Source organism: Poecilia mexicana, unplaced genomic scaffold (assembly GCF_051168715.1).
Source record: "Poecilia mexicana isolate PSO_F unplaced genomic scaffold, ASM5116871v1 scaffold_14, whole genome shotgun sequence".
Classification (NCBI taxonomy): Eukaryota; Metazoa; Chordata; class Actinopteri; order Cyprinodontiformes; family Poeciliidae; genus Poecilia; species Poecilia mexicana.
This window is the reverse complement of record NW_028263383.1, coordinates 22,152,808-22,174,894: the sequence shown is the minus strand read 5'-3', so window position 1 is coordinate 22,174,894 and position 22,087 is coordinate 22,152,808. Positions and strand designations below refer to the sequence as shown.

Here is a 22,087-nt window from a genome sequence, read left to right as displayed (position 1 = left end):
TTATGTCTGCAAATATGACAAATAATGTTTAGAAAATATGAAGATGCTAAGGTACAGGCTCCCAGTTGCGATTTAAAAAAAAAAAAATACATTTTTAATCGACCTGACCCAAAACTTTGTCATCACCATCTGACAAAAATAAATATAAAATAATTTTTAACATACCCCATTAGTGATATTTTTACTCATTTTACAGACAAATGCTTCTCAAGAAACAAAATAAATATTATTTATAACAAAAAACAACAAAAAGTCCATCTGACAGAGTTGACAGTGCATGACGGAGTTGACACAGAACTGAAGGTGGTGACAAACTAGTGAGTAAAATGAAAAACTTGATACATATGAAGTAATGCAATTTATGTAAAATACATTAAAATGAATTAATTGCACAAGTAAGTGAGATTTGACAGCAATTTAACTGAAAGAGTCACAAAAACTCTGATGGAGTTGACAAAAAGCCAAACTACCTCAATTTATATGTTATTCTGAAGGAGGCCATATTGTAGCTTGTCAGGTCCATGAAATCTTTACAGTATACCAAAATTAAGCTTTTATTTCACAAAATTCCATCAAAGTTTTGTAAATTGTCAGTTATGGTGATGACACATTATGATTGTGACAAGCAACTTAGGAATACAACAGAAGAAAAAAACTAAAGAATAACATAAGCTAACCAGAGCTAACTATCCCTCTTAGCAAAGGAAGAGAAAAGAAGATATCATGGGGTCCTCAGAAGTTCTGGTGCCCCCCAATAATGCCTGATTTTTTTACATTCTTTTTATGTCTGACGGTGTTGGCAAAAACTAGGGACAAATTTCAACGGAGTTGGAAAATATCTAAAAATTATTTTTAATTCAATTTATTGATACTTTTATAATTATTTATATTACTACTTATACTTAATTGTCATAATATATAATTTTAGTATTTCTTTAATTATTTTAAACTATTATAATGTGTTGAGTTCTGCTCCTGGACAAGGGATTTTACAGGCATCATCCACCGACTACAATGTTTAAAATAAAAAAATATTCAGCAAACACAAGAAAAATATACATTGTTGTGCTCACGTGACCCAGGTTAGTTTAGTCAGATATTTGAAAAAATATATTTTGTGTATATTTTATTCAAATTTCATGCTTTATCCATAGGACCTGTTTTGTCCCTATTCTCAAGAATCACTGGTAAAATAAACAAGAAGCCAGACCCTTGGAGCTGAATTGCAGGTGAGCTGCGAGCATGCCTGATGGAAGAAACAGATAAAGGCTAAAGGTTGTGACCCAGAGAAGCAGGACCAGCTCTTAAAGCCTTATGAGAAGATGGGGGGGGGCATCTTATTATATATGAGCTGTTTTGTCCCTATTCTCAAGAATCACTGCAACACATGAAACGCATGACGATGAGGCGGCTCAGCAGTCGTTAAGTGAAGATTACTGGTGGTGAGCGTCAATAAACGATAAAAAAAGTCTAGCAACAGGAAAGAAACTAAAGTGGACATAATAAACCAAGAGAGGATAATACTAATCAAAGGAAACTAAATGGAAATGAATGAAGAACAAAATGCAAGAATAAACTAAGAAACTAAAGTAAATACAGAGGAATAAACTGGTATGGCAAGACTTTTCGAGCAATAATTAATACAAGAATAAACACACTATTTCCAGATAAAAGGTAAAATAATATTGTTGAAGTGCCATGGGTTTGTTGAGACCATATCTAATACTGAGAATAAATGTATCTTACAGACCATAACAGTAAAGAACTTATCACTTATTTATGTTTTTAATTAGATTTGATATATTTACTACTTCAATATTATTTTTCATGTCAGTGTTAATGTCATGAGGCTGAAGACTCCATGACACTTTCAATTTGACTCATTAGGACTTGATTAAGAACCAGATTTGTTCTTTGTAATTTCTGTCCAGTAAAACTATTAATCTATAAATCAATAGACAGGTCTATATAAAGATATAATCCATGTTTCTGTCTCATATTTGTATGGCATTAAAAGGATATGGAACTTTTGGTTTTTCCAATGACAGCACTGGTTTGCACAGTTAATGCCATGTGGGTGAAATTTTATGGATGATACTCTGATGTCCCATTCTCCTGAAGGCAGGACAGAGCTGCACCACCAGAATCCGACAAACACTGAAAAGAAGAGCTATGATTAATGGAGTTACAGTTTTAATGTTTTAATGTTGCAGAGCTCAGTTGTTTTGCAAATAGATCAAAGTTTAAACTGGCATTGCTGTACATCTTTTATCTGGTCATTTTGTGCAATATTTAACAACTAGAAAATGGCACACACTCTAAAAAGAAAATAGTTGAATCAACTTAATTTAATTGCTTCTATTGGTAACAAGCAATTCAATTAAGTTTATCCAACTTAATTTATTAAGTTGAACCAATTCAATATGTTAAACAAATTTATTAAGTATGTTAGCAGATTTAAGTCTGTCTTACTCAAATCATTTATATAAGTGATTTGAGTAAGACAGACTTAAATCAGTCTATTTAAATCTAAATAAATAGACTGAACTTGTATAGCACTTTTCCAGTCACTTTGACCACTCAAAGCGCTTTACACTAAAGTCATATTCACCCATTCGCACTGACCAATAAATATACATATATAAATTCACACATTTATATGTGTGAGCGTGAATTGGTGTATAAACACTAATACACAAATTGATAAGCAATTTGGGGTATAGTGGTTTAGTGCCTTGCCCACGGGCACATCAACACATGGCAAGAGGAAGCTGGAATCAAACCTACAACCTTCTGATCACGATTACTCTACCCACAGAGCCACGGTCGCTTACCAGGGAAGCTGTCCCTGGTAAGCTGTCCCTGCTAAGCTTTAGTCATGGTGTCAGACGTGTCAGAGTGACTTAAATTTGTCATGTAAACCCCCTTATGAATTAAGTTATAAAAGCTTAGCAAATTGAGATGGAAGGACTTAAGGAATTGAGTTGGATGATCATAATAAATTGGGTTGGACAGACGTAGGATACGAAACTGGCATTGAACTCAATTGTTTTAAGTAAAGTCAAAGTGAAAAGTTACTTTAGGTTAAAGATTTGTAAGTTTTGAGTAAATGAACACAAAAAAGAAAGTTGTCATAGCAAAAGCAAAATAATTAAGTGAAATTAATGTAAATAAGTCCATAAGATGAACTGCAGCCTAAATACACTTTTTAGAGTGCAGAACAAGAATAGTTTTTCCACTCTGATTGGCTGCTGTTAGGCCTACCGATTTTAAGTTGAATGTTTATTGCATTTTTCGTAGACATCTGTGAAAATAATTTCTATTCACATTGCTTTTTGGTTCTCAGGGAAATTATTTTTGGGGATAAATACAGAAACAAGCACAAAAATCAAAACATCTACAGTAGTGATAGTAATATTAATAATAAAATAATAGTCAGTGCAAAGTAGCCTTCAAATTTGGTAGGGGGCGGTGAGGGACGTGGATAAAGGCTAGGGGGGCGCTGGCCCAAAAAAGGTTGAGAAACACTGACCTAAGCTGATGAACTAAGTGTTAAGGGTGCTAACTTTAAAGAAAGTTGTGTGTGAATGCACTTTATTAACATTATAAGTTAATCTAATTTACGTGAGTGCACAGAGATAAGATGTTTGACAATTTCAGGATATCTGCGATAATATGCTGGTAAATGCAACAACAAATGGATTTTTATTCGATTTTAGATTTTTTTTTATCTTAACCCCGCCCTCGTATTCCGTTTCAGTCGGAAATACGTCATGTTAGTGAAGTAAAAATGCCCCCCTTTAAATGTGATTTTCGTATGGAGTTGTACTTTGTGGCAAACTTTGGCCACACCTAGATCCCGTGCCATTTCCACCCATTTAAAAAAGAGAAAAAAGTAGGATAGAAGAAAAGCCTTTCTTTTTTATTTTTTCCCCTCCTCCTCTGTGGTGCGTTTGTTTGCGTGTCGGCGTGTCCCGGCGGTGTAACCGGAGAGAGGGGCCTCACTGAGAGGGAATGCAGGACTGCAATGGAGCACAATGCAATACAGGTAACGCCGATATAATTTCTAAATAAATGTCGTTTTTATCAGTTTTTGAACGCAGATTTGACAATACGTTGACCCGGGGATATTTTAACCATACGTCTGTGTAAAATCGAGTCAATTTCCGCCTTTATTTTAGCCGAATTTAGCGGTGTCGTATTGATTGTTTTCTCATATCAGCCACCGAGAGTTGGTCTGACTGCAATTACAACTTTATTCAGCTAGCCTCAACTTTTTTTTTTCAACCCCCCTCTTCCACCTCTGGAGGTGGCAGATAAACACATAGTTATGCTTTTCAGGCCGAAACAGACTGGTTATTTCTTCGGGGCTGTCGCCTGGAAGGCAGCCGTTAAATTTCAGTTTAATATCGCAGATATTTTCTCCGTGTTAATGATTAATTTCTTTGTGTGTGAGTGTCGTGTCGACATTAGTCTCCCGGCTACCAACCCCCACCCGCATTAGCTTGAAATAAAAATAAAAATTTCTGCCCTCCTTTTTTTTTCTCCCCCTGCCTGAAAATATCAGGAAACTTTTTCAGCTCGGTCACATTTTTAGCTAACCGCCGCGTCGCCATTTTTATTTTTATTTTTATTAAAATATATTTTTACCGACGCAATATTGCACATTCAAATATACATATTTTTCCCTCGACATCGACTGGTAGGTGGAGCAGCAGTTCGTTGAAATAATAATAATAGGAAGCAGCATATTGATATTATTATCACCAAATCCACCCCGACATTTTGTCTCCAGCAGTTTTTAAGGAGTAATGTTAATATTGTGTACGTTTCTGTACTTGAAATAACTGGTTCATAGTCCCGCCTTAAAAAGCCAAGAAACATGCAGAGGACTCTCACATAGAGCAATGAATGTGTGTGTGTGTGTGTGTGTGTGGTTACTTAGTATACAACTAATTTATTTTTCACAGAAATCTATTGATTTTAGTTTGGCTGTGTGTTTTTAATAATATCCTTGTTTAAATATTAATTCAGGAGAGAAATGGAGATCTTTTTTGTATAGTTTTCACTAGAGGTGAAGTTGTCACTTTTTTTTCAATAACAGGATATAGCCAAGGTCAGTAGTGCTGGCTGGATTTTATTTGTTGGTTTATTTATTCATTGTACAAAGCAGGGGACATTTTAGTATTGATATTCATGTTTTATTCCCTCCTTCCTCTTTCGCTCTTGTTCTGAAAACTGTACTAAAAATTGAGAGAAATATCACGAGAACTGACTCGGGCATGGTGCAGATTAAGGGTTTCCATCTTAAATTCCTGTGTGTGTGTGTTCACTGCTCAGATTATATTATGTGGCTTTTATTTTCCTGCCTGCCGCTAGGCTGGAGCAATGCTTCAGCTGGCCCTCCCCCAGGCCCACAAAAAAAAAGGCTGGAGCTCTGTGATATCCATACAACACTGCCACACTGCATAATAGTATGTTTATTACCCAGCCTGCTCACTTTATGATGGTATTTATCATGCATCGACACTGTAATCATGTTAAATACATGCACACTGCAGATTTAGGGAGTCAAACAACACATAAATTGCTTTCTTGTAGTATTTTTTCTTTGTTTCACTGCTCATAATTACAGCTCAACCATCAGAGAATAAATTAGCAACATGCCTGATGGTGATCTGGGCCAAAAACATTTTTTTAAATCCAGCTGATGGCTAAAGTTGCTTACTTCTACAATATTCAGAAGTTATTATAAAGGTTATTCTGTGCACACAAAATAACAGCCATTTTATGTTGCAGTGTCGCAAAAAAGAAAACGTAAAGCAAATCGGAATGTAAATGAATAATATTACTGGAAAAGCTGGAAAAATTAGTTATTAATTTAGGCAACACAAAAACATTAATTGTTAAATGTGACCAGTTTTTAGAAATGCTTAGTATGCAAATCTGATGAACCATGGGTTTACATGAGGCTTTATTTAAATGGTATTTAAGTTTAGAGTTTGTAATTAAATGCATGGCGTCTTGAAAAAAGGAATTGACAGTCTTATAAAAAATCAGTTCAGTCAGTATAAAGGGAAAAATTATTTTAATTTTGAACCCAAAAAGGAAATATTATATTCAGAAAACAATAATAAATGAGCTAACAAAACATAAAAAACACAAATAAAATGAAAAATTAATGATATGCATTTTAATTCAGTCAGTGGGCTTGCTAAAAATATTTTTTAGAATTAAAAAATAACTAATAATTAAATAAAGTTTAAGTGGCCTAATTATGAATAAAATTTGACACTGAGTTTATTATTAAAAAGTAAGACTCTAGAATACCAATCACCTTGAAATGCATTTAAAAACTATATATTTATTTCTAGTTTGACTGGCAATACAAAATAAAAAACATATTAATCTTAAAGTATTTTCTTACTTTATGGTCATTTTCCTGCAACTGTCCTGAAACTGAAATGATTAACTGGTAAATACATGGTCTGAAATTTAGCCCCACGCATATCCCATAAATGCAACAATAATAATGAAATAATTACTACCTTTCCCTTCCCCTGAATGTTTAGTCAGTGAACAGTAATTACATTAAATAGGTTTATGATTGTTTTAGTTTTGTGTGTTATATCTCATCTGTTTTTCTTTAAAAATTAAAGTGTCAGTGTTAAAATGACAAAAATAATCAATAAAGCTAAAAGTGAGCAATTAAAAATTTTTTTTGAATCAGATGTAACATTGAGATTTATATCAATCCCATGTGAGAACTCATGTTCCTTTGGATAATTCTTTATCAAGGTATTAGCCAGATTTAAAAGCCAATGCATTTGCTCTGCTTGCGCAGTTCAATGTGAACTGCAAATTAGAGGTGTGCCGATCGATCGGTCACCGATCATAATCGGGCCGATTTTCGTGAAAAAGTGCATGATCGGTGATCATTGGCTCTTGTTGCCGATACCAATCACCTGCATCTCATTTCCAGCCTGCCTGTGCAGCTGGTCTCCCCTTTCCTTCACTGTGCAAACGCGCAGCAACAAATCCTAAGCGATGTGGAACTATATCGCACTGAGTGAATGGGGAAGTTTGCGTGTTGCAGCGGAAAATTGAAGCATGTCAAAATGCATCAACACAACGAAGCTAATACGACATAAAAACAATGCCATACTTGACGGAGATTGGCTACATCGAGGCTCACTGCAGTAAAAAAGACATACGGAGGATCAGATGGCAGGTAAAGCAGCGCACAGCTACAAACACTCACCCGGATTAGCATGACGGTCAGAAAGCTAAACAAATAACCCGCAAAATTATTTAAGTCTTCGAGCTGCGATGTCAGACGCTGGTTCTGCTCTCGCTGTTGAACCGCTGCTACGCTACAGGTAGTAATATTTCACAGACGAAGCTTCGCTTCTGCTCCACCTGGTAGTGACTCTCACACCGAACCTCTGCTTAAAGCTGCAGCATCTAACTTAAAAAATACATTTTACATGCGTATTAAAACTTTCGTTGTCCTAACATGAGACAGATAAAAAAATAATCGATCTCCTCCCTGTTCTGCATAATTACTCCGCTCAGTCAGAAACAGCCAATCAGAGCTAGCAGTAATCAGCTAGCCGCCATGCTATCAGGAAGTTTTCATTCAGTAACTCTGGATTGTTTATTGTATGGAACCTGTTTTTGCCTTTGAATGTTAAGTTTCATACTTGAATTTTTTTGGCAATGTTGAGAGGTTTTATTTTGGCTCTTTGTATTATTTAGCCTCTTCAGAGCCTTCATATGTTATCAGTCTGTTAAAGATAGTATTATCAATAGCAGTACAATTTGCACAATGCCTGTTTTGTTTAGTTTTCTTCTTGAAAAAAGTTATTAAAAACAAGTTTTTGTCTAAATTAAGGTGAATTCATGGTTCCTTTTTCCACATAATGTAACCGGTAGTGTTTATGATAAAAAAAATAAAATCATTATGTGATCGGTATCGGTGATCGGCCCTCATGGGTGATCGGTATCGGTATCGGGAGGAAAAAACCTGATCGGCACATCTCTACTGCAAATATAACCCATAGTTGCGTTTTCAGAGGTGTGCATTGTTAATATAGGTTACGTGAACAAAGAATTCTGTGCGGTGTGTGCATTTACATCTCACACACGCTTCCTGTTAGCTCTGTGTCTGCGCTGATGAAGTTTACTTATGTATTCCTTGGTGCATTAGTGGGCCAGTAGTCCAGCCTGTGGAGAAGCTGTTGCACTCGCCTCATAGTCACGCAGCATGCTGGTTTTATTTTTTTTATCCTTTATAAGTTTTGCGGTGACAAGATTCATCAAACTGTGCCATATCAAATGTTTTATCTACTTATAGTCAGGTAGAGTTGCTGCGCGTGGCCACAAGGGTTTCCAAAAAAACTCATCCCATAAAGCTTGGGCAACCAAACCAGTCTCTCTGGTAGTTGTTAAAAACTCAATAGGCACAAAATGGAAGAATTACTAAAGCCACATAAATGAATTTCCCTGTTTGTCTCTCTGTATCCAGCAGAGAGATGCACAGTGCAGCAGATTTAGCTCATCATGCAGGGCCGGCCCAAGGTTGTATGAGTCCTTGAGCAGAATTTGATTTAGAGGGGAATTTGATTTGCTTTTCAGAATATCAGCAACACAAACAGCATTTCAGCATAGATTTGGAGAAATCTAAAGAGGGACGGTAGTTTAATTGGCCAACCTTAAAAGCAATCAGTGATAACTATTATTTACTTAGATGTATTGGCGAACAAACGGAGCTGAAACTCAAAGACTAAACTCATAGCATCATAAAAAACACAGTGGGCCGCTGGTGGAGCACCTCAGTGCACCAGTCACTGGGCTCAGCAAGTTTTCTGAGAGAAACCCTGAGTGGTTTTCCATCAAACTGCTATCTATTTATAATTATAAGACATGAATATTGTATTTAACCTTAAATTACCAATTTCTAACTGAAAGGCTTGCAAGTCACCTTGGAATGATCTTTTTTACTAGTACCACCCCAAATCTATCTTCCAAGTGGGTACAGTTTAAACATTGTGTTAACATTTTATGGTTACTGAAGTTTAAAAGTACAAAAACAACTACAATGTTCAGTATTGGAGTTTTAGAATTAATAGACGGGACTTCTTTCTACTTTCTTTTAGGAGTGTTTAATATGATCAAAATTATGTTACAATAATTTTGTAACATAATTTACTAAATTAAATTGTAAATTAAATTTACAATTTAATTTAAAAATAAATTGTAAATTAATTTACAATATTTTTGCCAGTTCTTGGTGAATGATGCAATTCATATAGGTCTTGAGATATTTCTGTATATTGGCCTAATATGGGCCAATAGATCCATATTAGGCCAGAACCAGTTTTTCATTTTTCATCATTCACTAGAGAAAATTAGATTTTCTTTTGTTTGTTATTACTGTAAGCAAATCCATCGAGAATCTCTAAGAACCTGAAGTAGAGTTTTCTTTTTTGTTGTGCTTCTTCTAGGAAAAAGTGTATCCACCTAATGCATCAACTTGCTGCATTATTTTCATGCAGCAAGTTGATGCATGTTGCTTGAAATGTTCAAATTTTCTATAATGTGTCCTGTCATTTCACTGATTTCAAAATATACATTAAACTGCAAAATAACCTAAATTTAAATGAGGGTTGTTATATTTCAGTGAAAACGAGGCAAAAACTGTTTCAGTACAGCATGGTGTTTTTGTAAAGTGAGTATTCAGAGTGAGTACAAGTAGCTTTAAAATGGAGAGCTGTTCAGAGTCAGTTTGACATTGATGTATTTCATTTAGTTCTCATGTATTTATGATGGCACATAATACGAGGGGGTACCCAAAAGTTTCCAGAAAAGTTGTTGTTGAAGTGTGTATTTATTCTTTTGTACAAAATTCCTTCAATCTCCTTCAAAGTAATCTCCCTTAGCGGCAATACACTTGTCAAATCTCATCTGCCATTGTTCGAAACATTTTTTTAAAGTCATCTACTTTGATGTCTGCAAGCGCCTCCATCGTTTTCCTCTTCACCTCCTCTATGTCAGCGAAATGCTTCCCCTTGAGGTTCCTCTTCATTCGTGGGAATAAAAAAAAAAGTCACTGGGAGCCATATCGGGTGAATAGGGTGGGTGGGGCAAGACAGCCATGTCGTTTCTTGCCACGAAAGTGGTCACCGAGATGGCGGTATGAGCTGGGGCATTGTCGTGGTGGAAAACCAATCACCAGACTGCCACATTTCGGGCCTTTTTTGCCGCACACTGTTGCGCAACCTCTTGAGAACCCCCAAGTAGAAAACCGGGTTCACGGTCTGACCTGTTGGAACGAATTCCAAGTGCACAATCCCTTTTGCATCAAAAAAAGAAATGACAATTGTCTTCACATTGGACTTCACTTGACGAGCCTTTTTGGTGCGGGGCAAGGATGGCGTCTTCCAGTGGCTTGATTGTTGTTTGGTTTCCGGGTCGTAAGCATAGCACCAAGACTCATCTCCCGTAATAATTTTAGAAAAAAATTCTGGGTCGGTTTCGGCATGTTCTTTCATGGCACGGCATGTTTCGATGCGACGCTCTTTCTGTTGATCAGTCAAGAGCTGCGGCACAAACTTTGCAGTGACATGCCCAAATCCTCCGATAAAATGCGTCATCCTTGTAAGTGGTCTTCAACATTTGAACGGTTTCCGATGCTTTTTTCCCAAGCAGGAAGCAAAACTTAACAGCCGCGCGCTGCTCATAAAACTTCTCCATGAAGAAAAACGACGGCTGGACAAAACAGTTCTTCCAAGAAAATTCACTGCGGGTAGACAAAATCTTTTGCATCAACGCCACTTGGCACACTGACTGAGAAGGCGTGGTTGAACAAATAACTAATGGCAGAATCGTGTACTATGAAAACTGCGCGGCAGCAGCGTCATTCTGGAAACTTTTGGGTACCCCCTCTTATATTGACTTCAGGTTACTTGTATGAAAATGTTGCACAAAAAGGCTGTTTGTCTCTTAAAAGATAATGGGAACCTCTGGCCTTGGTTTTTAAAATATCATTAAAATTAAAATCCTGAAATGTGGAAACTGTTCTCTGAGCTTTTTGTGGCTTTAATAAAGGCTATTATTAAAGTAATCTCTTTTATGCCACTCCCAGTACATGAAACAGTCAAAACAGTTACTACTGATTCCGATTTCTGGGTTATGCAAAAAACAAGACTCCATTTATCTGGAATTCACAACATATTGGTGTCCAAATTCCAAAATCATTAAATTGTTAAAAAACATAAAACATGTCTAAGTACATTGTTTTATCTGCTTGTGACAGAAAGCTGTGCAGCAGTCTGATGGCTTTTAATGTTGAAAAAACAAACAAAACAAAAGCGACTCAAAGTTTTGGAAAATGGAGAGAAATATTGAAAGTTAAGTAAAATAAATAAAAAATATATAACTATAAAATTTATATCTTAACCCTCCAAAACTATTAGAGAATAATGCAGTGATGATGGTGATGGATAAATATTGCAATGATGATCAGTTGTGAAATTTGTCTTATTTTCTTTCCTTCTCATCTGCACTTCCATTGTCGTGGCCTTTAGAGTTTTGAGCAAAGTCTTTTGTGTCTGTTGTGAGGATCTGCTGTCCAACTGGTTAAATATCGCACTAGCATGAAAAATACAAATTCATAGCACAATTCCTTCACTTCAAACACTTCTTTGCGATATAAAGATTGCACAGTGATATTTCAAAGATGATATTCTTGTGATGTATTACAGCCTTAGATGTGACAGGGCTTAAAGAGCTCTGGCCGGGAGCCGGATTTCCGGCTTTTGACCAAACGGTCCACCTCAACCAAACTGTAGTCTCCAGGCTAGACTGGAACGTGTCGGCAGCGACGCATCTAAATTTGCAGTACCGTAATTCCGCCACACGTAGTGCTATCTGAAAAATTCCAACGGCTTCTGAAAGGGGAGACGTTGCACTTTCCAGCAAATATCTACGGTGGCCAAAAAAAAGACGCGCTCAAATGAACTGCAGCAAACAAAAAAGAGACGCAAACAAAAAAGAATACAACCACAAATGAAATGCAGCAAACAAATGAAATGCAGCAAGGCTTAGCTTTAATCAGTCAAACCCATTTGCTGAGGAATAAATAAAATACTTTAGTGAACCAGCTATTACCTGGCTTAATATCTGTGTTTCACCTCCGCTCATAGGGGAAAACTATCAGGAGTTTTTAAAATGATTTGCCGGGAGACATGGGTTCTCTCTCGGTGTGCCAAACCTGGAGCGCCAGTCAGCTGACAGCTGGCGAGGGGAGCTGGCTGTTAATGCAGCGGGAGCAGACATCTCCGAAAACGTCGAAGCAATATTGTAATTAAGTGATTTAGGGCTGAAACGATTCCTCGAATGATTCGAGTACCTCGATTACTAAAATTCCTCGAGGAAAATGTACCTGCCTCGAAGCTTCGTTAATTTATGTTTTATTAGTTAGCGCACCGTGTTCCGGCCGGGACTTCATTTGCGTTGCGCGGAGCTCTCACTTCCGCCTCTGAGTTGTTGACAAAAGCTAAGTCTCAGCGGCATAAAGTCCAATCTTCAAGATTGGCCCGTGGGGATTTTATTGATTGATGATAATGCCTGACTTTTTATCGTTTTTGAGGAACCAATAAGCATCCTTAAAATGACTGGGGAATGCCTGGAGTACGGCAGCATTTCTCCTCCGGGGCTGCTGGTTGAAAGCGAACGGCGGGAAGAGCGCTGAGGTGAGCGGATAGACTGAACAGGGCGGGCGGCTGAGTAGCTGATGCTTACCGTGTAAATGTAGCTTTACCGACGAACCACACAATAAATTTCATATCCCGGTCTGAAGAAACGGGTGGCGGAGCGCATCATACATGGCTGGTGAGTTTCTGAGTGTGACCAGTGAAGGTGTCGTAAATATCCCGTATTGCTTCCCCCCGTGTTCGTCCCCCGGTCTAACGGTTTGTCAGTCCGCTGGTCTATTTCCTCCCCTCCACCCCATCTTACGTTCGTTCATTCGCCCTCTCCTCCCACTCCAGGCGGCATTTCCCGTATTTTCAAACCCAAAGCGTGACGGGTTAGGTGGCAAGGTGAGTTTAATTAATCTATTAAACTCACTGAAGATGAATACATAAACTAAAAGCTGGATTGTAGACATTTTTTATAAGCATATTTGTGAGCCTGCCTCTTTGTTATTAAATTCAATATAATTTCAGATTTTTCTATAACTTTTCTTCTGGTTAACTTAGAAAGTGAGCTATTATTGTTACAGGTTAGTTTTCTAAACTACAAAAAAGCAACTGTTAGGGATGCTCAAATATGAAAAATTGGACTGATATTGATATCTGATAGTAACACCGGTATTATGCCAGATTTACCAATATTTCATTTTATAATTTTTTTTTATCCGATTACTCGATTAATCGTAAGAATAATCGATAGATTACTCGATTACTAAAATATTCGTTTACAACAGCCCTAAAGTGATTTATTGATGAACCGAGCAGATATTTGAGATCTATACATCTACATTCTCGCCTAAAAACATTGTAAAAAATCATTTTGTGTAATTTTAAGTGTAACACAGCAAAAATAATTTTGCCGCCATTGCTGCTTTTCTGAATACCCGTTTTAAAGGATGCAGACCCTAAATTTGGACACAGCTGTTTTTTGTTCGACTCCCTCTAGTGATCTGGAGCACTTCCGTTTTCAGCACTTTTTGTTTGCATCTTTTCTTTTGTTTGCTGCATTTCATTTGTGGTTGCATTCTTTTTTGTTTGAGTCTTTCTTTTTGTTTGCTGCATTTCATTTGTGGTTGTATTCTTTTTTGCTTGCGTCTCTTTTTTGTTTGCTGCATTTTATTTGCTTTTTGTTTGCGTCTATTTTTATGTTTGCTGCATTTCATTTGTGGTTGTATTCTTTTTTGCTTGCGTTTCTTTTTTGTTTGCTGCATTTTATTTGCTTTTTGTTTGCGTCTATTTTTATGTTTGCTGCATTTCATTTGTGGTTGTATTCTTTTTGGTTTGCGTCTCTTTTTTGTTTGCTGCATTTCATTTGTGCGCGTGTCTTTTTTTTGTTTGCATGTTTTCTCTGTTGCTGCGCATTTGCACCTGTCGGCCACCGTAAATATCGTGTTAATACGGTAACTTCACAGCTGCAGCTGCAGAGTGTAATTAATCAGGGGGGAACTCGTTTAATAGATGGTAAATTGCGAAAATAACTTGCTGGATATTGAAAGTTCCGGTTATTATGGATACATGGGTAAGTATATCATCTCACAGGACATTTAAAGAACTACTTACAATTAAAATAAAGAAGATTTATTTAGTCAGACGTTTGAAACTTAGGCGTAAAGAGCTCCGTCTGGGGGGCAGACTTCCAAGCAAAGCGAGCATTGGACCAAACAGCCCGCCTCAACTAAACTGTAGATAATGGTTTAGATAATAGATAATAATAGTCTGCCAATCAGAATTCTAGCTCCCGTGTTCTTGACCAATGACTGTAAAACGTTTTGTAGAAAAAATGAAGATGGAGTTTGTTTCACCCGGTAAAGAAACACGTTTACTTGAGAAAGGAATTAAAAACAAGTGGCGCTGGGCAAAGGAAAGGGGACAAGATGGGAAGCTGGTGGAAATTTTTACAAAATGGGGGCGCTGGGATTTCTTTGGGGGGCGTTTGGTCGAAGGTAAACTTTACACCTTACAATCACAACGTACCAGTTTAGACTTTGAGCAACTTCCTAAAACTGTATTGTGTAACATTAAATCATGCCTGGCTGCAACTGTATCGATGGCATCTCTTCTTCTTCTATTCAGTGTTTGTAGCTTTTGGCACAGCTCCGCTCCTGCTGCTGGTAGCTTCACCGCATCAGGTCAGCGTTACACCGGCTGATGACGTTGCTGTGATTCACTTTTTCTGCTGTCTGATTTTCTAATATTTTATATTTTATTGAGGATTTTTGTACATATGTTTTGGCAGTTCTGTGATCATGTTAAAGCAGCAACTTATATTAAAAAGTGTTTTATTTCCATCTGGATGCTGCCCGCTTCCATGGAAGGACAACAGAAAATCGCTCTTATAAACATGTAATTACTAAAATCACAATACCCTGACTTTGTATCCCTCAGAAAAATGAACCCATTTAAATAAAGAAATCCCTCCTTGCGTGATACCACGATAGAGAGCGTTCATTATATAGCGTTAACACCGGCACTGTAAGTGGTCCGGTATGAAACAGGTATGATAGAACAACGGTACTACAGCACTTTTAAATCTCAATAATCAAAATACCGAAATTGTTTCCGTTATTTTAAAAGGTTTATGTCAGTCTGCCTTTTCCCCATCAATACGCCCTGCACCTTAGGGGGTAAAAAAAAAAATGACGCACACATTGGGCAAAACTCTAAAACAGGAGAAGCGGGACATAAAACGGAGTGACGAACTAGATGTGAATTATGGCATAAAAACAGAATCTGACGCTGAACAGTGAAAAATCAACACATGATGTGAAACATGATGATTAGGCGGCGCAGCAGGTGATGAGTGAAGATTAATGATGGTGAGCGTCAATAAATGATAAAATAAATCTAGCAACAGAAAATAAACTAAAGTGGACATAGCAATAAACCAAGAGAGGATAATGGTTATCAAAGGAAACTAAATGGAAATGAATGAAGAAGAAAATGCAAGAATAAACTAAGAAACTAAAGTAAATACAGAGGAATAAACTGGTATGGCAAGACTTTTCGAGCAATACTTAATACAGAGGACGGTATGGAAAGAATAAACAGACACTATTTCCAGATGGCATTTCAACAATAATATTGTTGAAATGCCATGGGTTTGGTGAGACCACATCTGATACTGAGAATAAATATATCTTACAGACCATAACAGTAAGTAACTTATCACTTATTTATGTTTTTAATTAGATTTGATATATTTATTTCTTCAATATTATTTTTTATGTCAGTGTTAATGTCATGAGGCTGACGACTCCATGACACTTTCAATTTGACTCATTAGGATTTGATTGAGAACCAGATTTGTTCTTTGTAATTTCTGTCCAAGAAAACTACTAATCTATAAATCAATAGACAGGTCTATATAAAGATATAATCCATGTTTCTGTCTCATATTTGTATGGCATTAAAAGAAACTTGTTTTTCCACTGAAAGCTTTGGTTTGCACAGTAAATGCCATGTGGGTGAAATTTTATGGATGATACTCTGATGTCCTATTCTCCTGAAGGCAGCACAGAGCTGCACCACCAGAAACCGACAGAAACACTGAAGAGAAGAAAAGCTATGATTAATGTAGTTACAGTTCTATCCATGTTTTAATGCTGCTGAGCTCAGTCGTTTTGCAAATAGATCAAAGTTTAAACTGGCATGTTGTACATCTTTTATCTGGTCATTGTGGGGTATACAGTGGGGAGAACAAGTATTTGATACACTGTTGATTTTTCAGGTTTTCCCACTTGCAAAGCTTGTAGAAGACTAATTTTTATCATAGGTACTCTTCAACTGTGAGTGATGGAATCTAAAACAAAAATCCAGAAAAATAAAATGTATGATTTTTAAATAATTAATTTCCATTTTATTGTGTGAAATAAGTATTTGATACACCAGAAAAATGAAACTTAATATTTGGTACAGAAATCTTTGTTTGCAATTACAGAGATCAGACGTTTCCTGTAGTTCTTGACCAGGTTTGCGCACACTGCAGCAGGGATTTTGGCCCACTCCTCCATACAGATCTCCTCCAGAGCCTTCAGGTTTCGGGGCTGTCGCTGGGCCACACGGACTTTAAGCTCCCTCCAAAGATTTTCTATTGGATTCAGGTCTGGAGACTGGCTAGGCCACTCCAGGACCTTAACCTGTCATTCACGAGAGGACCCAAATTTGGGTCCTCTCGTTACAGGGGTGTCAAACTCCAGTCCTCAAGGGCCGCTGTCCTGCAACTTTTAGATGTGCCTCTGCTGCACCACACCTGAAAAGAATAATTAGGTCATTAGCCAGGCTCAGGAGAACCGATCTACACAGGGAGGAGGTAATTAAGCCATTTCATTCCACTGTTTTTTACCTGTGGCACATCTAAACACTGCAGGACAGCAGCCCTTGAGGACTGGAGTTTGACACCCCTGTCATTGTGAATGACAACCTGTGAATGACAGGTTAAGATGTTTCCTACGGAGCCACTCTTTAGTTGCCCTGGCTGTGTGTTTTGGGTCGTTATCATGCTGGAAGACCCAGCCACGACCCATCTTCAGTGCTCTTACTGAGGAAAGGAGGTTGTTGGCCAAAATCTCACGATACATGGCCCCATCTATCCTTCCCACAATATGGTGCAGTCGTCCTGTCCCCTTTGCAGAAAAGCATCCCCAAAGAATGATGTTTCCACCGCCATGCTTCACGGTTGGGATGGTGTTGTACTCATCATTCTTCTTCCTCCAAACATGACGAGTGGAGTTTAAACCAAAAAGTTCTATTTTTGTCTCATCAGACCACATGACCTTCTCCCATTCCTCCTCTGGATCATTCAGATGGTCATTTGCAAACATCAGACGGGCTTTGACATGCGTTGGTTTGAGGAAGGGCACCTTGCGGCACTGCAGGATTTTAATCCTTGACGGCGTAGAGTGTTACTGATTGTTTTCTTTGAGACTGTGGTCCCAGCTCTATTCAGGTCATTGACCAGGTCCTGCCGTGTAGTTCTGGGCTCATTCCTCACCTTCCTCAAGATCAATGATGCTCCACGAGGTGAGATCTTGCATGGTGCCCCAGATCGAGGAAGATTTTCCGTTATTTTGTATTTCTTCCATTTTCTAATAATTGCACCAACTGTTGTTGCCTTCTCACCAAGCTGCTTGCCTGTTGTCCTGTAGCCCATCCCAGCCTTGTGCAGGTCTACAATTTTATCCCTGATGTCCTTACACAGCTCTCTGGTCTTGGGCATTGTGGAGATGCTGGAGTCTGATTGATTGAGTGTGTGGACAGGTGTCTTTTATACAGGTAAAGAGTTCAAACAGGTGCAGTTAATACAGGTAATGAGTGGAGAACAGGAGGGCTTCTTAAAGAAGAACTAACATGTCTGTGAGAGCCAAAATTCTTACTGGTTGATAGATGATCAAATACTTATTTCACACAATAAAATGGAAATTAATTATTTAAAAATCATACATTGTATTTTTCTGGATTTTTGTTTTAGATTCCATCACTCACAGTTGAAGAGTACCTATGATAAAAATTACAGTCTTCTACATGCTTTGCAAGTGGGAAAACCTGAAAAATCAACAGTGTATCAAATACTTGTTCTCCCCACTGTATTTAACAACTAAAAAATGACAAAGAACAAGAATGGGAGGCGGTGAGGGACCTGGATAAAGGCTAGGGGCTGCTGGCCTGAAAAAAAGTTGAGAAACACTGATTTCGTTGGTAATGTTGCATGTTCTAAATTACTTGCAAAAACATTGACTGAAAGGAGTCTTAATTAATGTTGAGGGATTTTTGCCTTTAAGGCAAACCTTTAGGGCACAGACATTTTACATTTTGTTTTGAGTTGAAATGTACTGAAGTCTTATTTAAGTTTGAGTGTTTAGCTTGTTAATTGTATTGTTAGAAGCAATTGTTTGTACTATTCAAAGACACTTTTTATTAAACTGTGGCAATAGCAACGCTACAGTTAATTTCTATCATAACTATAAGTTTCAGGCTCAGAATTTTTTTTTTACTTTAAGTAGTGTTGACGCGTACCAGTCCACGATTCTGGGTTGGCCGTTGAAAGAAGTTTGATGAGAGGACTTGGATGTTTTTTTATTTTTTTACCAGATTAAGGTTGAAAGAATTAATTGTGATCAATAGATTATTGAAATATTTGTCAACTAATTTAGTAATTGATTAATTGTTGACAGGAGTATACAGACTCAAAACAGGCAATTTGTGTAGAAAGAAAGATATTTAGAGCAGTAACTAAGCCAATCCTGTATACATGTTTAGGATAATTATGCCTATCTACTAAATATGTTCTCAAATGGCTTAGTTTTAGCTTCAGCCAGTTTAGATTTATTTAAGGAAAGCTATTGGATATTAGACAATACCATTTTTATTTTCTTACTTAAAAAAGGGAATTGAATTATGTTCATATACGTCTTTAACATTTTTTTTCTAATATTGCGTAAAAAAGGCAGTAGTGGTAAATCAAGAATCAAGTTATTTCTGCTTCCTTAATCCAGTGTCTGGAGACTCATATGTGCCTTTAAACAGTTTGGAAAAGCCCAAACGATGTCATTGTTATGTAAGTTTCTCATAACATTTCAGTTGATTATAGAATCTATATAGATTATAGAAGTATGAGTGAATGTAGTGTGGGTCTTATTGACCCTTTGCAACTACATCACTTAAATCACACCAGGACCGACATTGGAAGTGAGAGATGGGAATATTGAACAGAGCAAATGAAATTGTTTTCCAAAGTTGTTTTGGCTGTTTCTTCATGGCTTCTACTTGTTCAAGTCACACTACCTGAACAAACTACCTGAACTTTGGAGATTTAATAATCCTGCTGTTATGTAATTGCCTTTTTTTTTTCTTCTTTTTTTTGTGTTGCGTTCAGGTGTGAATGAACGTAACACACCTGGCTCATAGATGGTGGTATTTACAAAAGTTTGAAATAGCTAGCTCAGAAACCAGCCCATACCTTCCGCCTCCTGACATGTTGATCAAGTTGATGATTTGTATCACTGTCATGAACGGCGTTTCCCCTTATTATATATTGCACTTCATGCAATATATGGTATCCTGTGAAAAGAACATGTGGAAATTTCTCAGGTTCTGTCAGGAAGAATGGGTCTAACTTCTAACAAACTATTGTCAGAAGCTGGCCAACTGTTGGCCCAAGAGAATCCTACCAAATAATAATATATGTAGAATTTAAGTTGTAAAAAGTTAGCAATATTCTTGTGTCATTATTCATGCATTTGGCAAATGGAAAGTAATTTAGGTAATTCTGACTTAAAATATTTGTTGAACAATTTTCTTTTAACGCAGGGCACAAATATGTATGTCATACAATTTCTTCTAAAAATAACCCTTTTTATAAAACCCATTTGATGCCTATGACAGTCAGAGCTGGCATCAAAGTGACAAACTTAGTATCACTCAGAGTAAATTGTTTATTTAGAAAATGTAAAGGGTCCTCCATTTTAGACAGCATGTACAAATTTGATTTTGTGCAGGAATGTTTATTGAAACATGGACTATTGACAGAATATTGAGTAAAGTCGTGTGACACACAATAATTTTGTTTAATCTAGGGCTGTTGTAAACAAATATTTTAGTAATCGAGTAATCTATCGATTATTCTTACGATTAATCGAGTAATCGGATAAAAAAAATTATAAAATGAAATATTGGTAAATCTGGCATAATACCGGTGTTACTATCAGATATCAATATCAGTCCAATTTTTCATATTTGAGCATCCCTAACAGTTGCTTTTTTGTAGTTTAGAAAACTAACCTGTAACAATAATAGCTCACTTTCTAAGTTAACCAGAAGAAAAGTTATAGAAAAATCTGAAATTATATTGAATTTAATAACAAAGAGGCAGGCTCACAAATATGCTTATAAAAATGTCTACAATCCAGCTTTTAGTTTATGTATTCATCTTCAGTGAGTTTAATAGATTAATTAAACTCACCTTGCCGCCTAACCTGTCACGCTTTGGGTTTGAAAATATGGGAAATGCCGCCTGGAGTGGGAGGAGAGGGCGAATGAACGAACATGGGGTGGAGGGGAGGAAATAGACCAGCGGACTGACGAACCGTTAGACCGGGGGACGAACACGGGGGGAAGCAATACGGGATATTTACAACACCTTCACTGGTCACACTCAGAAACTCATCTACCAGCCATGTACGATGCGCTCCGCCACCCGTTTCTTCAGACCGGGATATGAAATTTATTGTGCGGTTCGTTGGTAAAGCTACATTTACACGGTAAGCATCAGCTACTCAGCCGCCCGCCCTGTTCAGTCTATCCGCTCACCTCAGCGCTCTTCCCGCCGTTCGCTTTCAACCAGCAGTCCCGGAGGAGAAATGCTGCCGTACTCCAGGCATTCCCCCAGTCATTTTAAGGATGCTTATTGGTTCCCCAAAAACGATAAAAAGTCAGGCATTATCATCAATCAATAAAATCCCCATGGGCCAATCTTGAAGATTGGACTTTATGCCGCTGAGACTTAGCCTCTGAGTTGTTGACAAAAGTCAACAACTCAGAGGCGGAAGTGAGAGCTCCGCGCAACGCAAATGAAGTCCCGGCCGGAACACAGTGCGCTAACTAATAAAACATAAATTAACGAAGCTTCGAGGCAGGTAAATTTTCCTCGAGGAATTTTAGTAATCGAGGTACTCGAATCATTCGAGGAATCGTTTCAGCCCTAGTTTAATCGTATTCTTGCACAAAAATGTAACATTTGTTTATTGATGCCTAAGGCAATCAGGTTTGTGGTCAGGCTTTCCTGGCCAATTTTCAAGTTTCTTTGAGGCCTGAGGTTCCAATTTAATGTTTTTTCTCCTATGAATCATGACAACTGTTGATGGAAAAAGTTATTTAATGGTATTATTAGTTTTGAATCCTTTACTAAATCAAATCTGTACATGCTGATTCAAATTTCTTTTTACAGTTTTTAAAATAAACTATTATAGTAATACATCTCTCAACAAAACTAACTTTGTCACTTTGTGACATCCAATCTAACAGTAGGGTTGGTATAAAGTATAGTTCTGGCTGTCGCTAGAGGTATCCATTCGGTTTTATAAAGAGTCATTTTTAACAGAAAATGCAAAATATACATATTTTTGCACTGTATAAAAAGAAGACCTTCTTGGAGATGTTTTAGATTAGAATTATCGGTAACACTTTGCATAAGGCTGACATGACACTGTCATAAACATAACATCTATCACAAACATGAAGAAGTCTTTATGAATGTCTGACTGTTGTCATAAAGTGTAATTTGGTATGTAATGATGCTTTTAATGCAAAGTTGCTTCAAAAGTTGCATTGAAAGTCCA

At 37.2% G+C, this 22,087-nt stretch overlaps 1 protein-coding gene across 1 annotated transcript in view; it reads left to right on the top strand.

Moving 5' to 3' along the window:
- Window positions 1-3,759: 3,759 nt before the first annotated feature.
- The window catches only part of LOC106906402 (uncharacterized), a 78,119-nt gene continuing 59,791 nt past the window's right edge, over window positions 3,760-22,087 (top strand). The window contains exon 1 of the mRNA XM_088012349.1: window positions 3,760-4,048. Within this exon, the coding sequence (XP_087868475.1) occupies window positions 4,028-4,048 (21 nt within the window). The 5' untranslated portion in view covers window positions 3,760-4,027. The remainder of the gene's footprint in view (window positions 4,049-22,087) is intronic.